Source organism: Chamaea fasciata, unplaced genomic scaffold (genome assembly GCF_029207755.1).
Source record: "Chamaea fasciata isolate MVZ Bird 193981 ecotype frontalis unplaced genomic scaffold, bChaFas1.0.hap1 SCAF_4, whole genome shotgun sequence".
In the NCBI taxonomy this organism is placed as follows: Eukaryota; Metazoa; Chordata; class Aves; order Passeriformes; family Sylviidae; genus Chamaea; species Chamaea fasciata.
This window is the reverse complement of record NW_027094089.1, coordinates 12,728,401-12,753,959: the sequence shown is the minus strand read 5'-3', so window position 1 is coordinate 12,753,959 and position 25,559 is coordinate 12,728,401. Positions and strand designations below refer to the sequence as shown.

The 25,559-nt window shown below is 39.2% G+C and overlaps 1 protein-coding gene across 3 annotated transcripts in view; it reads left to right on the top strand.

Annotated features, from left to right (window-relative positions):
* Nucleotides 1–25,559, top strand: part of ARK2N (arkadia (RNF111) N-terminal like PKA signaling regulator 2N) — a 44,952-nt gene that overhangs the window by 4,730 nt on the left and 14,663 nt on the right. For 2 of the 3 annotated variants that reach the window (XM_066180865.1, XM_066180866.1), the window contains exon 2: nucleotides 10,578–11,391. In XM_066180865.1, the coding sequence (XP_066036962.1) occupies nucleotides 10,668–11,391 (724 nt within the window). In that variant the 5' untranslated portion in view covers nucleotides 10,578–10,667. Of the gene's footprint in view, nucleotides 1–10,577; nucleotides 11,392–17,541; nucleotides 18,523–25,559 lie in introns of those variants that run through there. The other variant, XM_066180864.1, reaches the window with a different exon arrangement.

The following is a 25,559-nucleotide window of genomic DNA, read 5'->3' as shown; positions in this document are numbered from 1 at the left end:
TCAAACATTTGAAGAAAAAAAGAATCAGGTTGTCCTGATAGCAAGGTGGGGCTGAACCAGTGCTGTTCTCTTGTACTTTGTCTTTCTCATCAGCTGGTAATTCTCCTGGCTCCTCAGCTCATTCTCCTGGTTCATGTTCTCTTGGAATGCCAGATCATTCCAGAAGGACATTTCTAAGTAATCTGGCAATTTAGGGGGAAAATCTTGGTAAAGAATAGATCAGTGAAGCTCTCTACTAATCCTGTGGTTGGAAATGCAATGATTTAAAGGCTGTCTTGTAGTGAAGGAAGTTGAGTGAAATGATGGTTGTGGGGTCCTCATCATGTTTGGTTAGAGGTTTTTTGGAAATGAAGTTGCCCTTATGGGAAAGAATGGTCTTTTGGGTAGCAGTGCACATGAGCCCATTACTGATAAGTGCAATTTCTGTTGTGAGTAACTACGGTTCCTCCAGAGGAGGTACCACCTTTTGGTAGCATTGTGCAGAATCTATACAAAGAACCAAGTATTTCTTTGATTATTGGGTTTAGAAAGCATTCAAGGTGAAGTTCTATTTTTCATGGTTCCACTTACTGTTGTTAGCAAGTCATCTTATTAAATGCAAAATACAGACTTTGGACCCACTCAGTGTAATAAAGAAAATGCAGGAATTGCTGAATAAAACCAAGCTAAGGAAGTTCATTGAATATCTTGCCAGGGTTACCTTCATAAGCCCTCAATAATTAGTTATAAACTTCACCCCAACTTAAAGTGAGTTTGATAACAGACACCCCGTTTCCCTTGTTTGTTTTACAAGATCAGAATGGGTTTTTTTACTGTTTAAAACTTGTAGTGGATTTCATTGTTTGTCTATATGGAACTCTCAAAGCGCCAGCAGAGATAAGGCTGTGTTGAATTAATGGAATGTGGTTGAATTGATAACCCAGGCTCCATGCTCTTTCGTTTCTTTTCTCCCATCTCCCCATTTACTGGGAAAGCTGTTTATATAGTTTATGTCTCCTGTTGCAAACGTTAGTTCTGCCAGCTGAGCCACTTTTTCCCAAACAGGAATAATAATGTAAGACATCTTGGGGTAAAAGATGCATTTTAAGGCTTGTTTGGTGTGGGTTTTTTTGTTTGGGTTTGTTTTGTTTTGTTTTGGTTTTGTTTTTTTGGGGTTTTTTGGGTTTTTTGGGAGGAGGGGAAAGAGGGGGTTATTATTTTTGTTTGTTTGTTTTGGTTTTAGGGTTTTTTTTTTCTCCTGTCAGTACGTGCTTGCATGGTACTTCTGAAAACTGCCTTTTAATTTTCTTTTTCTCTTTTTGTAGCTAGTAACTTGGTATCTTCTTACATACTGTTATTTAATTTCTGCAGTCAAATACATGCAAAGTCTTTTATGTGTTGTGGGAAAGAAACGTCTGGTTTTTGGCCTGTCTGTTGTTGTCTTGAAGTAGAGCTCAAATTTCTTCTCCTCTGCCAACTGGAAGTAAATACTGTAGAAAGTATGTGATAGTAAAGCCCATGTTAGAGGCATTTTTGCCAGTCACACATGTGACTGGCTTTTGACCCAGTCTGTTCTTCTTTTTTAAATACCCAAGGTAGCTTTTGTTCATTTGTAGAACCAACCTGTGTTTGCTTCCTACTGAGACCTGTGACATGAATCCTTTGTTCTTTTAGGAGCACTTTGGACATGGAAAGACTGCACTGTTGATCGTTAACAATCTGGTGGATGCTGAAATCAATGGGCACGTCTTAATGCTGGTCATTTGGTGTCAAGAGCAGCCCAACAGTTGTTAAATTTCATCATTTGAATGCTGCATGACTTTGCCTTTAGTGTACTGATACCATTTATTTTTCAGTGGTATACCTCCTGTAAATCTGTATTGCAATATTTAGATTTGACGCTACTAGCTTAAGAATTAAAGAAGCAAGTGAAAATATGAGTGGCTGTGTGGATAAGAAAATTATTTGAGATCAGGGCTTGTTGAGCTTGCAGCTCCTTTTCAGGCCTTCTGTAGAATTTGAATGTGTCACCTGATGGTCAGACCATAGAATGGGTATCTTAATGCCCTATACCTTATGGCAGAAACATCCATTGGTGTTGAATTAAAGCATTTGAAACTTTAAAATACCTGAGTGTCGGTTTTGTTTGGTTCCAATGGCAAAGATGTGTAAAAAACGTCTGACCATAAAGTATTTACAAACTGTAGAGTTACTTAGTGTCTCATAACTTGTCTTCTTTAAATGGTTGTCATAAACCCAGAGCAAGTCTAGTTCAGTGCCTTGAGCTTTTGGGTAGCTGTGAGAGGTGTGGAGATGCTGGAAAATTGCTGTGGAATGTGGGACTTCAGGACATGGTTTAATGGTGAACATGGTGGCAGTGCTGGGTTGAAGGCTGGACTTGATTTCAGAGGTATTTTTTAACCTTTATGATTCTGTGAATATGGCACTGCTGAGATGGATTTGCTACTTTGAAGTTGCATTGCAATTGTCCTGATCTACCAGCTGGAGCTGTTGGCAAATGACACAATGTTGATTACTTTCAGGATAGCTCAGGTAAATGTTCCTAACTTCTGCTCTGAAAATTAGAAATAATTTGTTACGTGGTGCTCAAGCAATTAAAAATGTGGCTTTTATGTGAGCATTGCTTTGATTGTGGTAGAAGAATAGACCAGAGTTTCTTGAGGAGATCTGTTTATATATAATGGGGAAGCACAGAACCCATTTTGTTCAAGAAACAGAAATGGATAGGTAAAGTGGGAAAATCTGTTAAACTCGGTATCTTAGAAAAAGATGGTCCATCCCTGTGAAGATCCTCTGTAGGGTGATCGGCAAAATCTGGTGTAGCAAAGAGAAAAGGGAACTTTGATTGTATTGATTTCTTCCACTTTTTTAATTGGAAAAAAAAAAGTAAAAGTAAGTGACATAAAGTTTTAGGAACAGGTAGTAACAAAGATATGCCCCCTCTATTTTTAGAGTAGAGAACTTTCTAGACTTTAAATTGTTGTGTCCTTGAGAGAAATGGTTTCATTATGAGAAGAGATTCTTAGAAGGCTAAGTGCAGCCAATCCTGCATGCTTTTATCTGTGTGCAAGGGCAGTGATTTTTTTATTGTGGCATTCCAAGTGCAGCTGGTGAGTGTTTACGGAAGTCTATGCGTGGAGTTGTGAAATAAACCTTAGCTGGTACTTGAGTGTCCTTTGAAAGAGGCAGAATATGTGCATTAAGCATTACAATGCAAAAACTTGTATTTAAATGTGCAGTCTTGCTTCTTATGTAGGATTAAAAAATACTGCTTTTCAAGATCACAAAGGATGCTCTGCAAAGCTTTGTATTAGCACATACACTTGTAATTTGTATTTGGTCTTCGGTAATTTGTATATGCAGCCTGTTGAGCGCTCAGTAGGAGCAACCTGTTTTTAACCTTCATTTATTTATGCAAAACCGGTTGAAACACAGAATCAGTTTAATCCTTTCTTTTGTTTTGTCAGTTCTGAAGGGTAGTATTCTTTGGGGTTGCTACCAGGCCTGATTTGTGAATCATCTGATAAAGATCCAGCTCCACTCCCAGAAATGTGCCCTAGGTAGAGTCGCATGCCAGTGAGTCAGCTTTAGGGCAGCATTTTCAAAGGAACGCTATATAAATTACACAGTATCCCTGTGGGGGTGGCTCAGTGTTATGAAAAATCTGCTGTGGAGCATCATGCACACACATCCACACAGAGCTGAGTCAACTGTGTTGAGTTAAATTGACTGAGTGCTGGTCTCATTTCTGTTGTTTTAAGTGCACCGTTTTGTGTGACACTTAAAAAGGAATGTGTGGTATCTTCGGGAGGAGCTGAACAAGCTGGGAAGTCCAGAAAGCATTGGTATTTCTACATTTATCTGGGTGCAGATGAGTCTTTCCTGATGTCTGATTATTTGAATTGATTAATTTTTAGTTAATTAAGCATTCTTCTGTCTGGTGTAAGGTAATGGCTTTAAACTGACAGCGAGTAGGTTTAGATGAGATATTAAGAAGAAATTCTTGGTTGTGAGGGTGGTGAGGCCCTGGCACTGGATGCCCTGTCCCAGGAAGTGTCCAAGGCAAGGCTGGATGGGGGTTGGAACAGTCTGATCTAGTGGATGGTGTCCTTGCTCTTGGCAGGGGATTGGAGCTGGATCATCTTTGAGGTACCTTCCAACCCAAACCATTCTGTGATTCACTGATATCTCTGTGGTTTTTTGTACTAAAATGTCACTGATGAGTTCACCAAATTAATTGCGTTTCTTTTCAATGGAAAGGAAGGTGATTTGAGAAGGAAAAAAGCGTGATTGAGACACAGCTACACCTGTAAAGGGTTTTGGTGAAGCTTCAGAGGTGGACAGGTTCATTAGCACTTCACATCTTCAGAGTTACCCATCCTTTTGTCAGAAGAGGGCCTAACTTTGTGTTTTGCCAAAAATTTATCCTGTGTTATGTGCAGACATGTGCATTACAGTCAACTCTTCAGTACTCAGGCTGTGTGCAGCTTCTCTCCTTTCCCAACCTATCCTCCTCAGACATACAGTCTGTCAAGTGTTTGAGTCAGAGTTCTTAATGAGCTTGTCTCTGTGTTTACATTTTTTAAAATAGTCAGCTGCTTTACATAATTTTATTGGCCTCTGGTTTATGTGTTTGTCATTACCACTCTCACACCTCTGATTTATTCCATCTCTGTTGGGTAAATGGGAGATAATGTAATCCACTGGCGATGGAAATAATTGTTTGTGTAAAAATGAGCCATTATAGTGTTTTGTTCCTCATAAATATCAAAACGTACTCAGATTTAGATGAAAGTGACTTCTGTGGCCCTGAAACTATGAGGTTGGAAAGATACGGAACAATCTGTAGTTAACTGTGTATTCTGAACAGCTTGTATGCAGCACTGCAGTGCTTTTCATTTCTGTAGTCACAAAAGCCTCAAGAATGTACACAATGTTACTTGCTGCAATAACATAAGTACAGTTTCTCATTTTTAAAGAAAATTGTGGCTTCCAGATGAATGGTAAGTGGTGAGAGGAGGTGGGATGTTCAAATTGTTTTGTTTCAGCGCTAACTGAAAGGCATTAAAAGGCAGTGTTCTGCTAGATAATTTTTTTCATTTCAGCAGTTGCTAGGATTGGCATAAGAAGGTGATATGACCATAAGCAGGAAAAAGAAGTGGTCTGTTGGACTGTGATTAAGAGGAAATGTGTTAGTAATAAGTTAAAGCGAGTTTTCCAGCAAGGTGCTGTGAGAACACTAGTACCTCCAAAAGAAGAATCTGTCCTGTCCATAGGTTCAGAAAAAGAAGAGCTGGTTTGCTTCATACAAGCTAGGCATTCGTTTTCATTAGTCAGTTCAATAACACCTAAAATTACAATGTACAATTAAGGTTAGGGTGTCATGGGGTTTATTAAGTATTTCAGGCTGTTGTGAGATACTCCTTGTTCAGCTTAATTAAGTGAGTTGTAAGTAGAATGAGTAACATCCTAGCTGCTGAAATATGATACGTTATTTAGTATGTTGATGGCTTGGCCTGAGTAGCTGGATTTGATGAAGCCTTCAACCTTAAACTGTGAACTTACAGGTAGAAATGTGTTTCTTGAATGGCATTCACTTCCTTAGTAATCTTCCCTATAGCTGATACAGAGCTGTGTTTTGTCTGTGCTGTGGGAAGGACATCAATAACAAACGGATGTTTTAGTTGCTACTGAGTACTGTTTACCTGTGTGGGGGCTGTTTTAGTCCCGTCTGCTCTGCCAGGGAGCAGAGGCACCTGGAGTTAAAACCAGAGATCAGCAGGCAACAACCACCAGCAGAAGCTGCATCTCCACAGGAGCTGAACATGGAGAAACAACCCAATAAAGTGTTGCAAGGCCCCAAAAATCAGCAGTGAACTAAGAGGTGCAGGCAAGATGTGTGAGTGCCTAAATTGTGTAATTTCCTGGGGATTTATTTCTTTGTTCAGGGTCCCTCTCCAGAGACACACAGCTGATCTGCTGCTCTAACACTCTGTTAAATTATTTATTTTTATAATCTGATGCCTGAGACTCTGCTCTGGGAAACCTGCTATCTTTAATATGTCTTTGTGCCATAGTATATATTACATGAAAAATTGTTCTTTAGGAAGCTACTATCGCCTCTGAGGCTTTTTGCTCTTAATCTTTTTTTTTTTTTTTTTTTTTTTTAATTTACAAAAGTTTCTTCCCAGAGCAAACAGTGCCGTGAAGGAACACTCAGGACACTCTGTCTAGGCAGAACTGGTGAGTTCAAGGTGTGATGATACAAAACAGCAGGCAGCTTTTAATCCGATGTGGGTTTTTTCTACAGGGATGATTTGTGCTTGCTCTCCCTTCTGTCCTTCCTGCAAGCTCTGGCAGAAAATGTCACTTACTTTCTCATTTGATTTCTGCTGGCTTATTGAAAGGAGTCTGCCCACAGAAGAATGAGCCTGTTCTGTGCACAGGAGGGAGAATGATCGTGCAGTCACAGTTATGTGGGAAAAGAATGGGGACAAAACCCAGAGAGGCTGGGCTCTCTCTGTAAATCTGACCTTCAAAATCCTTCTGGATTTCTTCCCTGATGTGCAGATTTCCTAGTGTACAAATTGTGTGCCTTTACAAATGAATCCATGATTTGAAAAATATTTCCCAGGATAATTTAATGGTTTCTGCACACTGGTATGTTCAATGTGTGACTTGGAAAATAACATTTTCTGTTGGAAAAATCCAGCACATAGGTTTTTACAAAATTGCCTTTTAAAATTGTCATTGTGGTATCTGTTCATCAGTAAAAGCAGAATGCCATTTCTGATCAATGTCTAATTAGGTATCCATCTGTGTCTGTAAGCATCACAACGTATTTTTCAGTGCTGTGTTCTCATTTCAGTAGAAAAAGTAGTACCACCATGAGATTTCCTCTTCTAGTACTGTTACTAGACAGGCGAGTGGTAAGAAAGGAATGGGAGTTTTTCAGTAAAATCTTTTCTTGCTGTTCTGTACGTTTTGTCATGAAGGACTAAATTGGGACTTTTTTTTCTTTCTTTGAGATCAGGATTTCCTTGGCATAGATATTCTCTGCCAAACTGACTGTGTTCTTCCCTGCAGCAAAGCCTGTTCGAGTCATGGTTGGGTGGGTTTTGTTTTTGGTTTTTTTTTTCCCACTGAGAGAAAGGCAAAGCTCTGGTTTAAATATATATGTATGTATGTTGTAGTGGTTTGAAAGCAAAACCAATGAGAGGCTCCAAGTCAGAGATACAATTTAATAGGAAAAAAAGGAAAGAAAGTAAAATAAAATAGATGCAATAATACAAAAGACCACTGACAGAGTCAGAATACAACCTGAGCGTAGTGAGGGAAGCAGTCCAGATGAGGTGGTCTTCCTGAAGCAGTGATCCTGTAGAAAGGTCTGGTAGCTCGGGTCCTCTGGGAATCCAGTGGGTAAGCGCCCTCTGGTGTTCAGAGTTTCAGCTTATATCCAGGCTGGAATGCTTGGTTCCTCCCTCTGGGCAGAGCATCTCACAATGGGATGGTGAGTCATGTGACAAGGCCTGATGGGCCCATTAACAGGAGGTAGTGCAGGAAGGGGTTATCTGTGAGCTGCGTAGCAAAGGTGCTGATGGGCCCATTAACAGAAGATAATCCAGAGTGGAGGAGGCAGGGAGCACTGCCTCACCTGGTTTCAACAGTTCATGAAGATGGTGATAGAATATACTTCAACCTAAGACAATATATATATAAATAATGGAATTGGTGATGTCTAAAGAGCCAGTTCAATGGACCTGTAGAGTACAAACCTTACCAGGAAAAAAAAAGTGGGATTTTTTCTATATACGTGGAAACACATCAGTGTCATGAAATTACTATTCACTCCTCTACTGCCAACTCACTGACAATCACTGTGTGAGGGATCGAACCAGTGTGGTTGGAGTAGTTAAAGATCCCATTTAATATTTTAAAAATCCAGTAAAATCATTGTAATTGAGCTGTTAGCAAGGTGTCAATGTGCAGATGAAACATATTTTTTTCTTGCTGATAGACCAAAGAGGTGGGAAGGCAAGTGCAATGAAGGAAGGGTGTTGTTACAGCCCCTTTGGGAGCTGTGAGGTAAATGATGTTTCCAAGTAGGAGATTTGTGGAAAAAAGTCCACAGCTGTCATTGGCTGCCCTTTAGCTTCTTGTCAAGCTCTGTTCTTTTTGCTCCCTAGGCTAAAAGGTTGAACAGTGCAGAAACTGTTCTGCAGTTATTAATATGAATATTTAAGTATGTTTTCGTTTGGCCCGCTAATACTCTTTCGGTTTGTGTCTGAGCAACCAATATTTTCCCTGTCTGTACATTTCAAAACTCTTAGAGAAGATATTTTTCATTTTAAAATGAAAGCCAGAGGAAAGCTGGGCACTGCACTAGCAGGGAGAATACAAATTCTACTTGTTTTATCATCAAATCTGTTTTACTTACCTGTATAGTAGGAGAATTATTTGATAATAGAGGTTTGTGAGGTAATTACATAGAAATAAAGATTTTATTGACATGCATTTATGTCTCAGAACGTGTGTATTCTTCATTTGGGTTTGTTTGTGCTCTACTGTAGCCTTGGAAATAGATTGTTCCTTCGTGATATTCACTGCTTACATGAAATTACTGTCTCCAAAAAGTCTTCTTTGAAGTTGCTTTCAAGAGAGGGTTACTCAGCGCAGGTATGCACAAATATTTTTCCTGATAGACATATTCCTCTATTCCACAATATGCATTTTATTCTGGTTTTTGGTAGGGAAATGCTGATTTATTGTTTGGGATTTGGGTTTTGGGATTTTTTTCCCCCATATATAGCAGGCCGGGTTTTGTTGTCTCCATCTTTCTTGTGATGTCTTATATTAACCAACCTTTCTTTCCTTAGCTGGTGTTTCTCCTCCATAAGTATTTTCCTCATTTCCTTGCACTATACAGCAGTTCATTCATTAGCCTGAAGGAAGCATGAACTCTTATTTTCTTATTCTCAAAAATGAAATTTCAGAGTGGGTTAGGGCACACCAGACAGTGCTGAGCCTTGCACAGCACCTTTCAGAAGCAGGGAAGTACCCTTATATTGTGTATTACATGCATATATACAATTACATGCTTACAGGCAGCTTGGGATAGATCAGGAAACTGAAGAAGGATTCTCAGGGTACAGAAAAATCTCTCTGAACCATCCATGCTTCCTCAGAGTGCTCAAGTGCTGATTGGCCTTCTCTGCAGAAATGCAGTTTTTCAGATTAGATCTCACTGCTGTGTTTTCTTGCCTATACTTTGTTTTTTGAAGTGCCATAAATTTATCATTTACTGTACTTCTGAAGCTGTAAAGGATTTGTTCCATGCTGTTCATCTCTAAGTGGATGTGGTAATTGAAAGATCTTTATTCTGTGTTGTATTCCAAGAGAAAATTCAGGTAAAAGGCAAAGTGTGAATAATGAAGACAAAATGGTAACTATTGATATCTCCGAGAAAATTTCCTTGAAGTTGCTTCAGGTACTTTTGGGTAGATAATGTTCAAGTTATCAATCAGATAAACAGCTTTGTCTTTGTCTTTGCACTGAAGCAATGCAATTTACTGAATTATAACTTGAAGTAAAATGTAGGATATTGGTGTGGGTAGATAATATTTCTTGCTTGCAGCCCCTACTATTTAATGCTTCTTTCCTGGCAGATTTGAGAGAAACTAAGTCAGCCTTGAGGTTCTCATATAACCAGGGCTTGCATGGGAGACACTCAAGGACTTCCTGAATGGTGTATTAGATATTCCTAAAACATCTTTACATGACTCACCAGCATGGTGGTTCTCTGGTGAGAGTAATCTGTGTGACATGTGGCTAACGCCTCTGGAGCCAGAGGCTTTACCTATGTCTCTGATAATTCAGTAGCACTTCTTTATTTAATAAGTCTTTGGTAGGTAGGTTCCCATGCATAATGGTTCTTCTGGGAACCCCATTCAATGTGACTCCAGTACCATTTTTCATGGGTGTGTAAATGAAGGAATAATTTAGTGTAACAGGATGAGTTCACTAGGAAAAGGTCAATTAAGAACATGATGCTGAGCAATAAGATGCTATTCTGTAGTGCCAGGCTGGGAGAGCTGGGGCTGTTCACCTCGACAAGAGAAGGCTCCAGGGAGACCTCAGAGCCCCTGACAGGGCCTGAAGGAGTTCCAGGAGAGCTGGAGGGGGGGATTTGATACACAGATGGTGGAGCAAGACAAGGGGGGATGGCTTCTCACTGCCAGAGAACAGGTAGAGATGGGATATTGGGAAGGAATTCCTGGCTGTGAGGGTGGGGTGGTCCTGGCACAGGTTGTCCTGAGTAGCTGTGACTGCCCCTGGATCACTGGGAGTGTCCAAAGCCAGGCTGGATGGGGCTTGGAGCTGCCTGGGATAGTGAAATGTGTCCCTGCCCATGGCAGGAGGTGGCACTGGATGAGCTTAAAGCTTCCTCCCAAACCACTCTGGGGTTCTGTAAACCCATTCTGTCTGCAACAGAAAGCAGTGACTTGTTTAAGGTAACACTGTGAAGAGCAGACTGAGTTACTTGTGTAATTCTTTCCTACTGTTCTGTTCCTGTGCAGGCTGCTGCATTGCTGGAGACCACGTCTAGCTTACCCAGCCTCCTGGACAACGTGCTCAATGCTTTGAGTCTGGACAGACCTTGCTCTGCAATGAAGATGGAGGCAGTAGGAAAGGCAGAAGAACTTGTTGATTCAGAAATTCCACCAAAGATTTCTGAAAAGCAAGAGACTGCTCCCGAGGAAGACAGGCCTATAGAACTTGAAACACAATGTCAGAAAGACAGTGTGCCCACTGCAGCAGACTCTGCAGTGCTCTCTTCCATGCCTTGCTTGCTGATGGAACTGAGGCGGGACTCCTCGGAGTCTCAGCTGGCATCTACGGAGAGTGACAAGCCAGCGGGTGGCCGAGTTTATGAGAGTGACTCTTCTAACCACTGCATGCTTTCCCCTTCCTCCAGTGGGCATTTGGCTGACTCAGACACGTTGTCTTCTGCAGAGGAGAATGAGCCCTGCCAGTCTGAAGCCGCTGTGGAGGGAGACCCTTCTGCGGTGTCCGGGGCTGCGGTCGGGAGGAAATCCAGGAGATCCAGGTCTGAAAGTGAGACTTCCACAATGGCTGCCAAGAAAAACCGACAGTCTAGCGATAAGCAGAACGGCCGAGTTACCAAGGTAAAGGGTCATCGGAGCCAAAAGCACAAAGAGAGGATCCGGCTCCTGAGGCAGAAGCGGGAGGCTGCTGCTCGCAAGAAGTACAGCCTGCTGCAGGACAGCAGTACCAGCGACAGTGACCTGACCTGTGACTCCAGCACGAGCTCGTCAGACGACGACGAAGAGGTTTCAGGGAGCAGCAAGACAATCACTGCAGAGATACCAGGTAGAGGATGTTTTTTAAACTGAACTGTAACACGCCTGACATCGTTTCTCAGCTGTCATGCTAAGTTAGATGACTGACACTTGAGAAAAACCCAGGAGAACTGCAGCTCTGTGTAAATTTGAAGACTGCAGTGTAATAACAAGATGTGGGCAAATTTTAAAAATCTCTTCTGAGGTTCCTGTGCACTTTTGCACACCAGCAAAGCATAGAAATGGTAAATGGGAGGAAGGACTACCTTTGAATTCTGGATTTTTCAGATCTTTGTAAGCCTATATGAACTCACATCAGTGCTGTCAAATCCCCTTAGATGGTGATAATCTAATTCTTAAGATAAGTGGCCAGCTTTGCTTTAATATATAAAGCCCACAGCTTGGCAGCTGTGTTAGAAATGGCACGGTGCACCTCTTGCCTGTGTAACAGTAAGGCCCTGGCCATTATTGCACTTACTCTGTGCTTTCAGCTCGACATGTCAGTGCATGACAAACCTGCTTAGCCTTATTCTAAGTTCTTTCAGATTGCAGCTGGTCACCTATTTTAGGATACAGGTATGATTACACAGGTGCCCAAGCTGTATTCACATCTAAATTTTCAACATTTTAGACAAAATTGTTACCATTTTCCTATGTTGTTAGGATCAATAATTTCTACGCTTTAAACTTCCTGACACATCTGTGTAAAGAAGGGAGGCAGCAAATTATAGGGGCCTTCTTGTCATTTTATCAGCGTCATTTTATTAGCAAAAGAAAGTTGAATCTTCAAGGTTTTTGTCTGCTGAGTCTTTATTGTTTTATTAGTCCAAGTGCTGTGGATAGGATTTTGTGTGAATTATTCTTGCAGCATATTATACCATAGAACCATCATATGGCAATCAGAAATAAAATCCATAAAAATAAACTTTTTTGCTTGCCAATTTTTACTGGGTTACATGCCTTTTTGCCTGTTGCGCTAGAAGTTTTTTCTTTTTGGGAAAAATGGCATCTTACATAGGGCAAGAACATTTAAAGGAAAACGGCAATATTAAGTTACTGAACTAATGCTTTCTAGATGAATTATTAAAATACTGCATTAGATTTTACAAATAACAGATTTAACTGAGTTGATTATGGATGGTGCTGTCACCATGAAAATCGGCATTTTTCCCACACCTGCTAGGAAGCAGGTTGCACAAAGGAAGTAAATGTTTATTATTAGAATGTCTGGAAAAGGCATAATATCTTCCTCTAATTACTGTGTAGTAAACTTTTAATAGAGATATAGATTTTTTTTTACCAATTTAGTAGTTAGTCAGTCTTGTAGCTTTCACAGTTTTAGCCTTTTTATTTATAATATTTACACTTCGGGCAATTTAAGCCAAATTTAAAGCCTGTTGAAGAAGACTATTTAATTGATTTTTGGGACAGGTTCTTCCCCACCTCTCAAAAAACCACAAAACACACAGAATAAGTCCCTCAGGTCACATTCTTTTTTTAAGCCTTGAAAGTACCTTGTGACCCAGAATGGCACCAAATGGTATTTTCAGGTCTGCTTAGGTTTCTGAGGGCCATTACTGGGGACCTGAAGCCATTCCAGGGTATTTTTTGTGTATGCCTGTGCGCTTCTGTATTTGACTCTCATTCCTGACCATGAGAGGCTTTTGGTGAAAGGATCCCATCACATGAAGAGCTTGACTATTAGTGACGATTACACCAAGGCCCACTTTACCTGCAGTACAAGAGTGCACAAACCATCCCAAGCGAGGGACGTTAACATTTTTTCTTATTTCACAGTACGTGTTGTCTGCTCGGTGGTGAGCTCTGTTTAAGACATTAAAAGGTTTGCACTGTCCTCTCAGTGAAACAGGGTGCGATACGTACCTGCCACATTGCAGTTTTCCTTTAAATAGAAACGGCTTTGCTTTGTGGGAAATGCCTTCCAAGTGTGAGAGAAAAACACCCTCTGTGGAGATAAGGATGTCGTTTGTACAAAAAACGCATCCTGTGCTGCTTGTGGGTGAAGGAGACGTTGTGGTTTTCAGAGCTGTGGTAGAGCTGCGAGTCTGGTCGGACTCCCAGCGCTCCTTCGCAGTGGTGGGTTCCCAAGCCATCTGCCATCCCTCTGCCTGGAGCTGGCAAAGGACTCAGTTCCTTCTTCTGGCTAGAAAGCCATTTTAGTGCACTTACCAAAACACTGTGAATAGCCTCAAAATTGAGGGAGCTAACGTGTAGGTAGAAAACAATACAGGGTATCAAAAAGCATTGTTGGAATTTCAGGCCCCCAGCATTCTCTGCACACAGTAGAAAACTAAAGGCTTTGACTTCAGTGTCAGTACATAAGCATGAAAAACTTTTGCCTTTACTTTTAAAAGAGTTGCCTGTACATATTGATGCAGAAGAGTTTTTTACAGGCAGCATGTGTTTCCCTTAGTCTGTGTTTGGACATTCACCTGCAGTCTTGGTTACTTACTCAACATCACTTATTTTCATATAATTTTCATTTTTAGCCTTCTGTTGCCTGAAAAACAGCTTTGCCAACAGAGATACTTTAAAATTTTTAGTGCCAGCTAATTTGGCTGTCGTGACAAAAGTTACAGACTCTTAAGCTGTCAACACAGGTAGTGTTACAGCAGGCAGTTTGCTTCTGCGTGATCTGAAAAATTGAATCGCCACATTTTGAGAATACAGTAGTCCTTCATGTTGTGTCATTAAAACGCTTCCATTTAAATACTGCAATAGTTTAAATAAACCTTTTTTTAAACTGTCCATGTCACTGGCTCTGAAATATGCTTGGCTAAATTTGTAAGGTAAAGAAAATGTTCAGTGAAATACGTGATGATGATGCCACGAAGTTACGAACAGAGCAGCTGTACAATAGATAGTCAGGTCTCTCTGCTGAACTTAAATGTACTGTGGATCAAAATAGTGTCAGGCTTGTTTTTCTGCTCAAGAAAGATTGAAGAGTCAAGATTTTACTGGTGGTACTTCAATACAGGTACTGAGAGCTGCAAAGAAGCTCAGCACAATGTAATTTACAGTATTCTCAATGCATCCTGTGGTGTTAATTTACACCTGAAAATACAGGTTCAGTCTGAACTTCAGGGGTGCTCCTGAGAACCTTTTTACTGATGTGAGCAGTCATAATCTTTGGCTCCTTATTTCAGGAAATGCTGTGATTTTTGGATTATTGCAGGTGAGGAACAATTTTTTATCTTTTAATGACTGAGTCTCTCTGTTGGCATTTAAGATTTTGCTGTTCTTAAACATCACATAAACATGGCATAGTAGTCCTGAAATAGATTCTGCTAGACTTCCTGCTGTAATATGAAGTTTTTTCTTTAAACAGTTTGACATATGATACTGTGTTTTAACTCTGAATGAAATTGGCATGAGAGCAGGTCTGGGAGTCAGTCAGTATTTGTTGCTGTGTAAACACTTCTCTTTTGGAAGAAGTAAGGGATTTTTAGAAACAAAAATAATACACAAAAATATTTTGCGTTTTACCACCATTGTGTTTTCTACAACTGAGAAAAATCATTGAAATGGGGATGACTCATGTTTTTAGGCTATCACAAAAATATGTGTTAATGTTGAAAAAGCTGCATCTCACTTTGTTTTAAAAAAAAAAAAAAAAAAAAAAGAGAAGACTTTTAAAATATGCAGCGAACCCAAGGAGATGGGCACAGATTCCTGCCTCCTAATAACTATGCATTGATCTTGGATGAAACATCTGCAAGGGATGAATTTGGTTCAAGTAACTCAGAATGACAATTATAGATAATAGGTAGGAAAAAGAAGTAGTCTGTTAAGAATGATTTGCTCTAAGATACTAATTTGGAAGTCTGCAGCAGAATAACACAGAGGAACCAACCATTGCTAGTTAGAATGAAGTTGAAGCATATCTTACATTGTTATGTTGCCAGACTTCCTAAATTAAATTACTTTGGATTTGATTATAACTTAGATTGTACTTAAGAAATACCATAAAAAGACAGCATTGGGGCGTTTCTTAGGTGCTGTTTTGCAGGAGGTGTTGTCTTAAAAATGACAGAGAAATCTTTGATTCTGATCCTTTTGTGACCTCAAATTTCTTCTCCTTTAAACTTGGCATAATTAAAAAAACCCTATCGCTTAAAGTTTATAGACAGAAGAGGGACCAATTAAATAAATGCTAGCACTTTTGATATGTAAAAATGCATTTTTAGGCTTGGGGGGGGTTTAACCCTAAAATAGAAGATTGAATACGGCTTGTTGTAGTAACTGCATGGGAAGCATTTAAAACATTGTTTTGCTGCTGCTGCAGCAAAATAGCTGTAGCATTCATAGATACTCTGTGGTGAATGCCTTTTAAAATTTGTATTGCAGGGTTATGTATATTTCAATACATACTTCATTCAGTTTATGAAACAATTTTGTCTACTTTGACCATTCTAGTTCATTCTTACCTTTAAAAACCTGAGAAGATTGTCTCACTTATCACCATCAATAGTTTTTATTTAAATTGCAATTAAAAATTACATATTAATATGTCTGTGGAAATCAGAAAGATTGTAAGTTAGTTCCTTGAGTTTAAGCTAAGATCCAGACTAAAGACAAATAAACAGAATCATATTGGATGTTCAGTACTAGAACTAAATGAACGGAAAAAATACTTCTTTTAGGGAGGAAAAAATTATTGATAATACAGAAGAAGCCATGTTTTAGAAAAAAAGGTACCATTTTATTTAATTGATTTTAATTAAAATGCAGTTGGAGGGATGCAAATTAGTTGCTATAAAGTAATTATTTTTAGCAGAGGACCTGAATGCTGAATTTCCAGAATATCTGATAGGCAAACAGATGGACAAGAAAGACTTAAAAAATGCTCTTCAGAAATAAGACAATAACCCTGGGCTTTGTTTAGCTGTTACTGAAGGATCTGTGTATACCTCACTTAAACAGCTCCTAAAAAGAATGCAGTGTTTAAGTGATACCGTAATTTCATGTACTCAGTGAAATCCCAATAAAGATTTAGTGCCTTAGGTTCTTTTTGGTAAGTATTTACTTAGGCTGTGCAATGATTCCGCTCATTCTTAAGCTAGAGGGTGCCACAAGTTTCATATTTAGATACTAAATTACCATCTTCTGTACCATTGTGTAGTGTAATTTGATGCTTGTCTTGTTTTGGAATTACCTTTGGTAACATTTGTGTGTTTGGGTGGCATGCACATACTGTTTATGATTCCTCAAATGGGTACTGAGCCTCATTTTCTTGGGGGTTTATTGCTTCCTAGGTGATTCCTGAGTGAACTCTAGACTTGAAAATACAGATTTCACTGCCTTTTGTTATTGATATGTAGAGTAAGGCCATGAGGATTGTCCTTCTCTTCTGGCTGCTGCAGTTCTTCCTGATAATCCCAAAGCCAGTCATTTCCACCATACATTTTGATGGATAGCTAGAAGCAGAACAGTTTGCTTCCAACCATTCCCTGTTTTCTGCCTTGCCTGGGACTGGCTGTAGGAATGGTAGCTCAGGGCAGGGTCCTGTCTGGTGTGAGGCTGGTCAGGGCTCTGTGGCATGCAGGTTAGCCCTGTGATGGAGCTGTGTCTGTCATGCCTGGCAGAGGATGCTCTCCCCTCCTGTGTTGGCATAGTATTCACATAACCCCCCGTGTTTTTGTGTTTTGTGTCGTGTGTTCTATGTGCTTCCCAAAATAAAGCCAAGAGCTTTGGGTCAATTCCACCTGTGTTTAACAGCCCGTTTATAAAAGGGTCCAAGTGAGTAAGTAAAATACACATAATGATTCAGGTTTTTCAGTTAAAAAATAGCATTTTGGATTGCAGCTTAATAGAACTAAACATGTTATTGTATAATGTTTTTGACATCTTCAACTGAAATCAAAGGAAATTGCAAGGGAACTGGAGTAATTTGATAGTAAAAGAGACCTTTGTGACAGAATTGTCTGAGACTTCAAGAATAAAAATAATTTTGATGCTAAAATTTCTATTAAAACCTCAGTGGGTGTAAAATTTTATTGTAAGAGTAATACTGTTGGTTAATATATGCTCATTCCTCTCTTGTTGTCATATCCAAGAGGCAGAATTAGAAAAGTTGTTTTCCTCAGTTAACATGCCTTAATAAACAATATTATGTTCTTATTTAATGATGTCTTATCAAATGGCCTCAATGTCTTTAAAGCTGGCTTCAGTCGTGCTGGGGGATCTGGAGGAGCGACCAGGGAAATTCCAGGATTGCTTGACAGGGGCACCATGTGGGATAGGAACTGCATAGGCAATGTCCTGGAAGAGGCCATGAACTGCTTTGCCGAGATGCAGAGGCAGACAGAGGAGAAATTCCGCATGTGGATAGAAAAGCTAACCCATCTTGACACGGACGAAGAAAGCAAGCAACAACTGGAGCCCAGGGAACCTAAAATCCAACTAGTTGGCCAAAGAATCCCCCCTACCACACAGTCAGGGGCTTTTGTGCAGATGCCTGATAGCCAAGTACTTCCTCAGCAGCTGTTTAATTCGTACGTGGGCTATCAAAATGCCAGTGCCATGCTAGAGTTTCCAGCGACTTTTAATAACAATTTTCCACCTATCTTTCCAGAGAACAGGAATATGGCAGAGCCTGATCTGAATCAATCATAAACTTAAAAAAAAAAAAAATCTGATCTTTGCAATCTTGATGTTATTTTGGATTCTGCTAAAAATGAGGTTTGTTCTCTCTTCGTATGTGTTTGTTTTATTTTCTCTTTTGGGTTTTATTACCATGATATTGTTTGGGTTTTTTTTAATTTATAGTGAATATATGTAGTTTAAAAAAATCACAGTATACCCACCTGCATGTGCCAGTACACACATATAAACACGTTTAAAGGTGCATGGGGGGAGCCACCCTAAGCTTTCATCACCAAACTTGGGAAAATATGACTTAGAATCCTTGTCTAGATACCCCAAAAGCAGTAGGGCTGTGTTTGCTGCAACAGGAACATTCAGGGTATTCATCCAGATGCCCTTTTTGCATGTTAAAACATTTATATAAGGAAATAAGTGTTATATTTTAAGAGGTAAAGCACCCTAGAGATCCAGACTAGATACCCATGACATTTCCTTAACTCACTGTTTACTCTCAAGTTTTGCAGCTTGAACATGCTACACATTAGCTTCTTCATTTTTAGGCAGAACTAATAACTAAAGCTTACCCTAAAAATTTAGCTGTCTATAACAAGCGTGCACAGCAGATTTAATTCTTTTTTGTCTCCCATTCAGCAGCTCATTCCCTTTCCAGGGTTTTTCTCAGTGTCACTGCTGTGTTGCACAAGGCACATTTATGGAGGCAGCTGCCGTACCCTGTGTGCGCACACAGGCACATGCATGCACATCTCCATGTGCTTGGTTTGGGCGCAGGTGCAGGTCATCTCCACCAGTTCCAGGTGTCTGCTCTGCTGTTGCCTGGGTCTCAGTGGGAAGAAGTAAGCCGTCACTGAGGATGCCTCTTGGCTGTGTCTTTCTCTCCCGGGGGTTGTTCCTAACCTTGCTTATCAGTGGTCTCTAAGAGGTAACTGTGGGGTGAGATGAGTCGCCCCAGCCTGTGCACACAGAGTGGCCGCTGCTTCCTCCTGTCAATACAGCTCAGCCACATCCTTCACACTGGAATAAAAACAATCCTGTCTGCCCTCAGATAAGCAGCATCCCCATGAGGGGATGGGTTGAGCCTTGGCACAGGGTTTTAAAGGATGGCTTGATAAGCGAGCACCATGGTGGTCTGATAGCTGCTGGCCTGGGTCAGACCGGACCACGTGTGGACGCCACTGATATCATTCTTTTCTTGTGATGGGGAATGCCACAGCATCAGATTCTTTTTAAGTAGGGCAAGAATTTGCTGGTTTGTGGGTTCTTTTTTTGTACTAATAGTTATCCTGAATAGGCAGGCTTGAAACTGTGATGTTTAAAGTAGGATTAATTTAAACTATGTATTAAAATATTTAATTCTTACTATTATTCTATACATGGGGATTTTTTGATCACCTCTCCAATACGGCCTTCCTTCATGTGAAGTAATTTCTCTGTAGCTACCAAAAAAATGTGTATATATATATATATCACCAGGTAGAACTGATAAAAATTTCTATTGAAAATTAAATCAAAATTTTTACAATGGAAAATGAATGTCTGCAGTTTAAGTAAAGAAAACTTTTGGGTCTCCTTTAGCTCAGTTACCCTGCTTTTTAAACCCCAGTCACTTTTTTCCTAATTATTTTATTTTACTTTCTTTTCCTCCTGTTGGGAGTAACTACAGTATCATCTGTAGGTCAGGCTTTTTTTTTACCCTCCCTGAAATCAGTGGGAGTTTTTCCATCAATTTATGTGACAGTTTGGGTCCAACCTGTAAAAGGAACTCGAGAAATACTTTTTGTTATCAGTATAATATCAACACTGATATTTTAACATTATTCTTGTCCTAGACTGACTTTTTTTTTTAAGTATATGATGCCTTCATTATAAAGAAATTGGGTTAGAGACCTGCATTATTTTCGGAGTAACTGTTTGAAAGACTATGCAGGAGACGATTTTTAAGTACTGGGATAAAGTCTTTTCAGGTCACCCTTGTGCATAATTTTGATACAAAGATTTTGATACGAACTTGTTAGAAAAACCCTTGTCTGAAATTGTGTGTATTTCAGGTAAAAGTTAAACAAGTTGTTCTACATTTGATTGCAATTTAAAAGCTTATCCTCATCTGTTTAAAAAGATCTTTCAGGGAAGAGTATTTGCTGATAAAACAACCCCCACCAAAATGAATCAATCCTTCTGGTGTTCATAGATTACACATATATATATATATATATAAAAATCTCTTTATGATGATGATAAAAGCAGAATTTTTAAAGCATGACAACTTTACAAATCTTTCCCTGCATGCAGAAGCAGCTTTTTGCAGTGACTGGTTTATTTTAATGTGTATGTCTGTAAGCATGCCCATAATCTTTTTTGTAAAATAGTATAAGTGGAACAATTAGGTATTTCAGAACAAATTGTGTAAGGAGTTCAGTTGAACTTACTTATCTCTCAGACTGAAACACCTTTACATATGTATGTCATAAATGGATAATAACATAATAATGGATAATAACTTAATCATAAATGTATAATAACTTAATAATTAACTCAATTAATACCTAAATTAATAGATAATAACTTGATTAGGTATGTAGCCAGTGAAGTTTCTGCAAATTTTCAATGTATTGGCCAGGTAGTCTTAAAAAAAAAAAAAAAAAAAGAATTGGAATAATTCAGTGTATGAATAGATAAAAAATTTTGTTTGGTTACTGGAGGCAAAAATTTAAACCTTTTATTTTTTCCATCAATGCAAACTGTTATATTCAATGCAAGCAGCTGTGAACCTAAAAGAACAAGCAGAGGGTGACAGAAGTTGAGGATAGAGACTTTAAAGCTCTACTCTTATTAGGATAAAATTATCTCAAGGCTCCTAGAAGAATGAGGGAATAGTTCCTATTAGATATAATTTTAACCTAATTTCTCCATGAAAGCTACCTAGTTGAAAGCTAAAAACATTTGTGCAAGATCAGTGACTGTAAATTGTTTTGTAAATGGCAAATCATGTTTCCTTTGGTCACCCTTTCCACTTGGCTCAAAACCAGAGCCAATCTTCAGCTTTGTCACAAAATCTCCCCTTTGAAATGAAAAGTGTGCACTGATGTGCACAGCTAGGTATCTGCTCCATGAGCTGGATTTCCACGTGGGGAAGTATGTTTGGCCTGAGAGGAGAACCCCACCTTTCTGTTCGGGTGTAGCGTAGCCTGCCTGATGAAGGATTTGCCCAGAAACAGGAGCATTTCTCTTGCTCTGTATTCTGAATCCAGGAGGTTCAGAGCTCTGAAGGACCCAACCTCTAGATACTAGTGATGAGTCTGGGTTTTAACTATGTGTGACAGTCTTTGGCATCTATTTGAGAAAACAGGTTCCCAACACATAGTTTCAGATTTCTTTTTTTTTTTTTTTTTTGCCTCCTGGGAATATTTTCACTATTTTTACAACATGGCTACAGTTGAGTTTGTCATGAATTCCATTATAAGCTCTTATTTTCAAAGGGCTTCAGCTACAAACTCTCAGGGAGTTAAAATTTCTTCAGATGAAATTTTAACATAAATTTTTATCTTACCCATTCTGTATCTTATGGAAACAGTCTGACTTATCTAACAGTCTGACTACTTTAGGACTGTCAGAAGAAAACTCATCTACTTTTCAATCCTGAGTTACATTTTGAATGTGTGCTTATGCTCACATCTCATCAAAGTACTTCAAAACCACCAAATTTAACAAGTAGGGGAGAAATCAGTAGGAGTTTTGCACAGACATGGAGAAACACAGATAATTTAGAGTTTCTCTAATTGCCCCAAGATTTATACTTCAGAATGGTGTAAAGAAACATTTTAATTCCTTTAAGGAATTTTACTTATCATTTGAAAATGTCATATGCATTGAGTCAGGTGAGCTGGTGTAGACTGGTTTAATTCCAGGGATGATGGTACCAGTTTAAACCTAACTGGCCTGTTCAGAGAATCATGAAATGGTTTGGTTTGGAGGGGACCTTAAAGCTCATCCAGTGCCACCCCCTGCCGTGGGCAGGGACACCTTCCACTATCCCTGGTTGCTCCAAGCCCTATCCAACGTGGTCTGGGACACTTCCAGGGGTGGGGCAGCCCGAGCTCATCTGCTTCAGGCTCCTATACCATCACTTTAAATATTGAATTATGCGTTTTCAATATGGCAACTGTTCCACCTTAGGAGCAGTGGAACACCTGTACAACCCTGGAGTTGGGATTTAGCAGCAGGTGAAACACAGCAGTTTTGGTTTCACATTTTTTGTGTAAGTGCAAAAGAAGTAAGCCTTTGTATAAAGGCTCAGTTTAGGTTTCACTAAATGTCAAACTGGCATTGCAGTAAGAGGATTTCCTTCTAGAATCAGTCCCTTTTTAGGAGTCCCTCCAAGTCTAGGGGCTTCAGTGTGTGGTGTTTTTGCAGGCTTGCCTGCAGGTTCTTCCCAAGGCATTCATGCTCCTTTCAGTGGGGTTTGGTAAGGAAGGTCTTTAGGAATAAATATCTGAATTGTCAGATTTTATTTAGAAAAAAAGATTAACATACAACATGAAACAAACTCAAGGAAATGAAACTTTTTTCAGATTTTCTATTGCAAAAATAACAGTGCAGGGAAAAAAAAAGTCAAAATGTGAAACTTGCAGTGCCATTTTTACAGTACTAGGACAAAATAATTCAGGCAGATATACACATCTAATTTTTTAAGCTCAGTGTCTTTTTGTGCAAGATTTTTGGGTTATTTTATCTGAGCTGCTAGGGTAAAGACTGGAAAACCAATATTAACTTCAGTGAAACAGGATTATATATGGCAGTTACGTTACAAATTGGAACATATTTATTATCACTGTTTTCTCTTTTAATATATTTTGTCTCTTTCTGTATCCACATAGTGTATGTGGATAAATTTATAAATAATATTTCAGGGGCATTAAGAAATTAAACCCTAGCCCCATTAATAGTAGTAAAAATTTTCTACTGGTTTTAATGGGACTAGTATTTCATCTCATTAAAAATTGAACTTATTCTGCATTTCTTTGTCCAGAGAATCCTCCAGATGACCTTGAGGGGAGTCTTTGCCTGATGAGGGTGTATAATTCAGGCCAGTTGAGTAGATGTTTTTAAAGTAATGGGGGTCTACACTGTGACCACTGCAGTTACATGTGTTAGACCAAGTGCACTGTGTGATTTGTACAGTAGAACCCCAAATAATCAGGCTGATTGTTAGAGATGGACAGTACCTTGCAAAACACAAAGCCAGAAATCAGTCTTTCTCACAAATTTCATTAGTCTCTTGGTGTTAGATCAGCAAAATGAAGGCACATGGAAAAATAGGCTCATTGAGTTAGGAGGGATTTCAAATGCAGAGTGATGAAGCAGGGAATTAGTCTGAATCATCAGAGGCTGTATGAGTCCTTCCATGGAAAGGTGCAGTTTGTGCTTGAGAAAGTGGGATATATTCTGCAGGGGTACACGTTTGCTGCCTTTTCTTAGTGGAAATTGTGTTAACACAGGGAAATATTTACTTTTTTTAACTGCCATGGCTATGTAAGGGTGTGGCAGTTTTCAAAACCCTCCTGATACACTTCTCCAAGTAAAACTGGTGAAGAGATCTGGTTGATATACCTGCTTCCATAAGTATTGCACTGTTAGGCAGCATCACAGAAAATAACTCCTGTAATGAGATACAAAGTGGATGCCGCTTCCCAGTATTCTCAATCTATAGCCATATTCCATGTGCCTTTGCTTAACGCACAATGAAAAATGCTTTATTATCTTCATTCATCATTTGGTAAATTAAATCCAAGGTATTTTCCATCTAGTCATCAAAAAGCCTGAAAGTATGAATGCTGTTCAACAAGACTTGAATTTTTGAGATTTCTTTTCATGTGATATATTAAAAAATATCCAGTCTGGGAACAGATAATAATTTGATCATTGTTTGTTTTGATTTTATTTTATTATTATGGTTAAAAAAACCCCCACCAAACAGAAAAGCTTTACTGTGTGAAATGAAGGGAAATGTCAGGAAAGTGGACTCACTGATAAAATTCACGTTATGATTTTAGAGAGAATGTTGTTACACTGCTATTGTTTTTTATTGTATTTACAATGTATTGTTTGCTTAACCCTGTAAATTTTGAAATGTAACTACTGTAACCTGGAATGAATAAACAAATCTAAATAGCAATGAAGTGTTTCATGTTGCTAAACAGCACAAAAAAGCACCAATCTCCAGCCCCACTCCCCTCTGGGAATTGTCTGAGGGTTCAGGTAGTTTGTGCCATTTGAGCTGCACGTACTTTTGAAATGGCAGATCTGGGTCATGTTTTAATTAATACCAGGTTTGTATTGCTTATCTGAAAGAAAAAGGCTGTCACTTCCCCCTGTAGTTTTGTGTATCAGTTTGGTTTCAGTAACTGTTTGGTTCAGTAACTGATGTGTCCACTATAAAATTATTTTGGCAAGTCACTTAGGATAAGTCTTTTAGGTTTTGGCACACAAAATACATTTATTTCAATTATGATCATCTGACCTTAAAATTTATATAGGTAATAAAGTCCATTCTATATCTTGTGGAATCTGGAAGTAATGGGACTTACCTCTTAAATTTAAGCATCAAGTGTAAATGAGGGCGTTTTTAGGTATTTCAGTATTTTAAAATGTCTTGGTGTTCTCACTTGTTCCATAGAAATAAATTCAATTAGCGTAGTGAGGCTGAGACCATCAGTGCCCATGTTCACAGCCAAGAGGTGGGGGTGAGGCTGGCGGAGGCTGTGTCTCCCTGGACTCTGTGTGTGTAGTCTTTTTAGCATTTGCACCTTTCCCAAAAGCTTCTAAACTCCTCAAACATTCACAAGTTTAAAACAGCCCAGTATTTGGAGGGGAATGTTGTTTTCAGCCAGGCTGAACTCCTCTGCTCATAAGCCTTGAGCAAACTGCAGGCTGCTGCCTGCCTCAGTTTCCCCCATGGACAAAGGAGGTTAATAACCACCTCGGAGCTCTCCTGGATCCACTAATGGAGAGCTTTTTGTAAGAACAAAGTGTTGTAATTGTCGTTGCTCTTATTATTCTATTGTTCTCTGTGTCTTAAAACTTGGGGTGATATTCACACCTAAATATGGCTTCATGTCTCTTCCTTGCAGAGGCACTGATGGCTCCAGAGGGCAATTCAGACCACCAAAATTAGGCTTTTAATTTTGGATTTATTTTAATCGGGATAGTCCTCTGGAGATTTCAGTCTTTTTTTCTTCTACTTGTAGAGGAAACATAGCAAATTTTAAATCCCATCCCTGAGTCTGTAATTCGTCTTGTGGAATTTGAGTACTGTAAAATTGAGGTGCCTGAGCTAAGGTGGTGTCTAAGCTTTTTCTGTTTGCTGGGGAAGAAGGGGAGATGGTGCTCTTGATCCTCCAAACTGGAATTTCCAGGCTAGGATGATCTGACTCTGAACTTCCTTTCTCTGGCTGCAATGGTAAGGAGTTTAGGTGATGAGCTCTGCTCAGGATGTCTAAATGTAAGAAAGATGAAGAGAAATAATGACTTGTAATCATAGAATGGTTTAGGTGGAAAGAGACCTTAAGGCTTATCCTA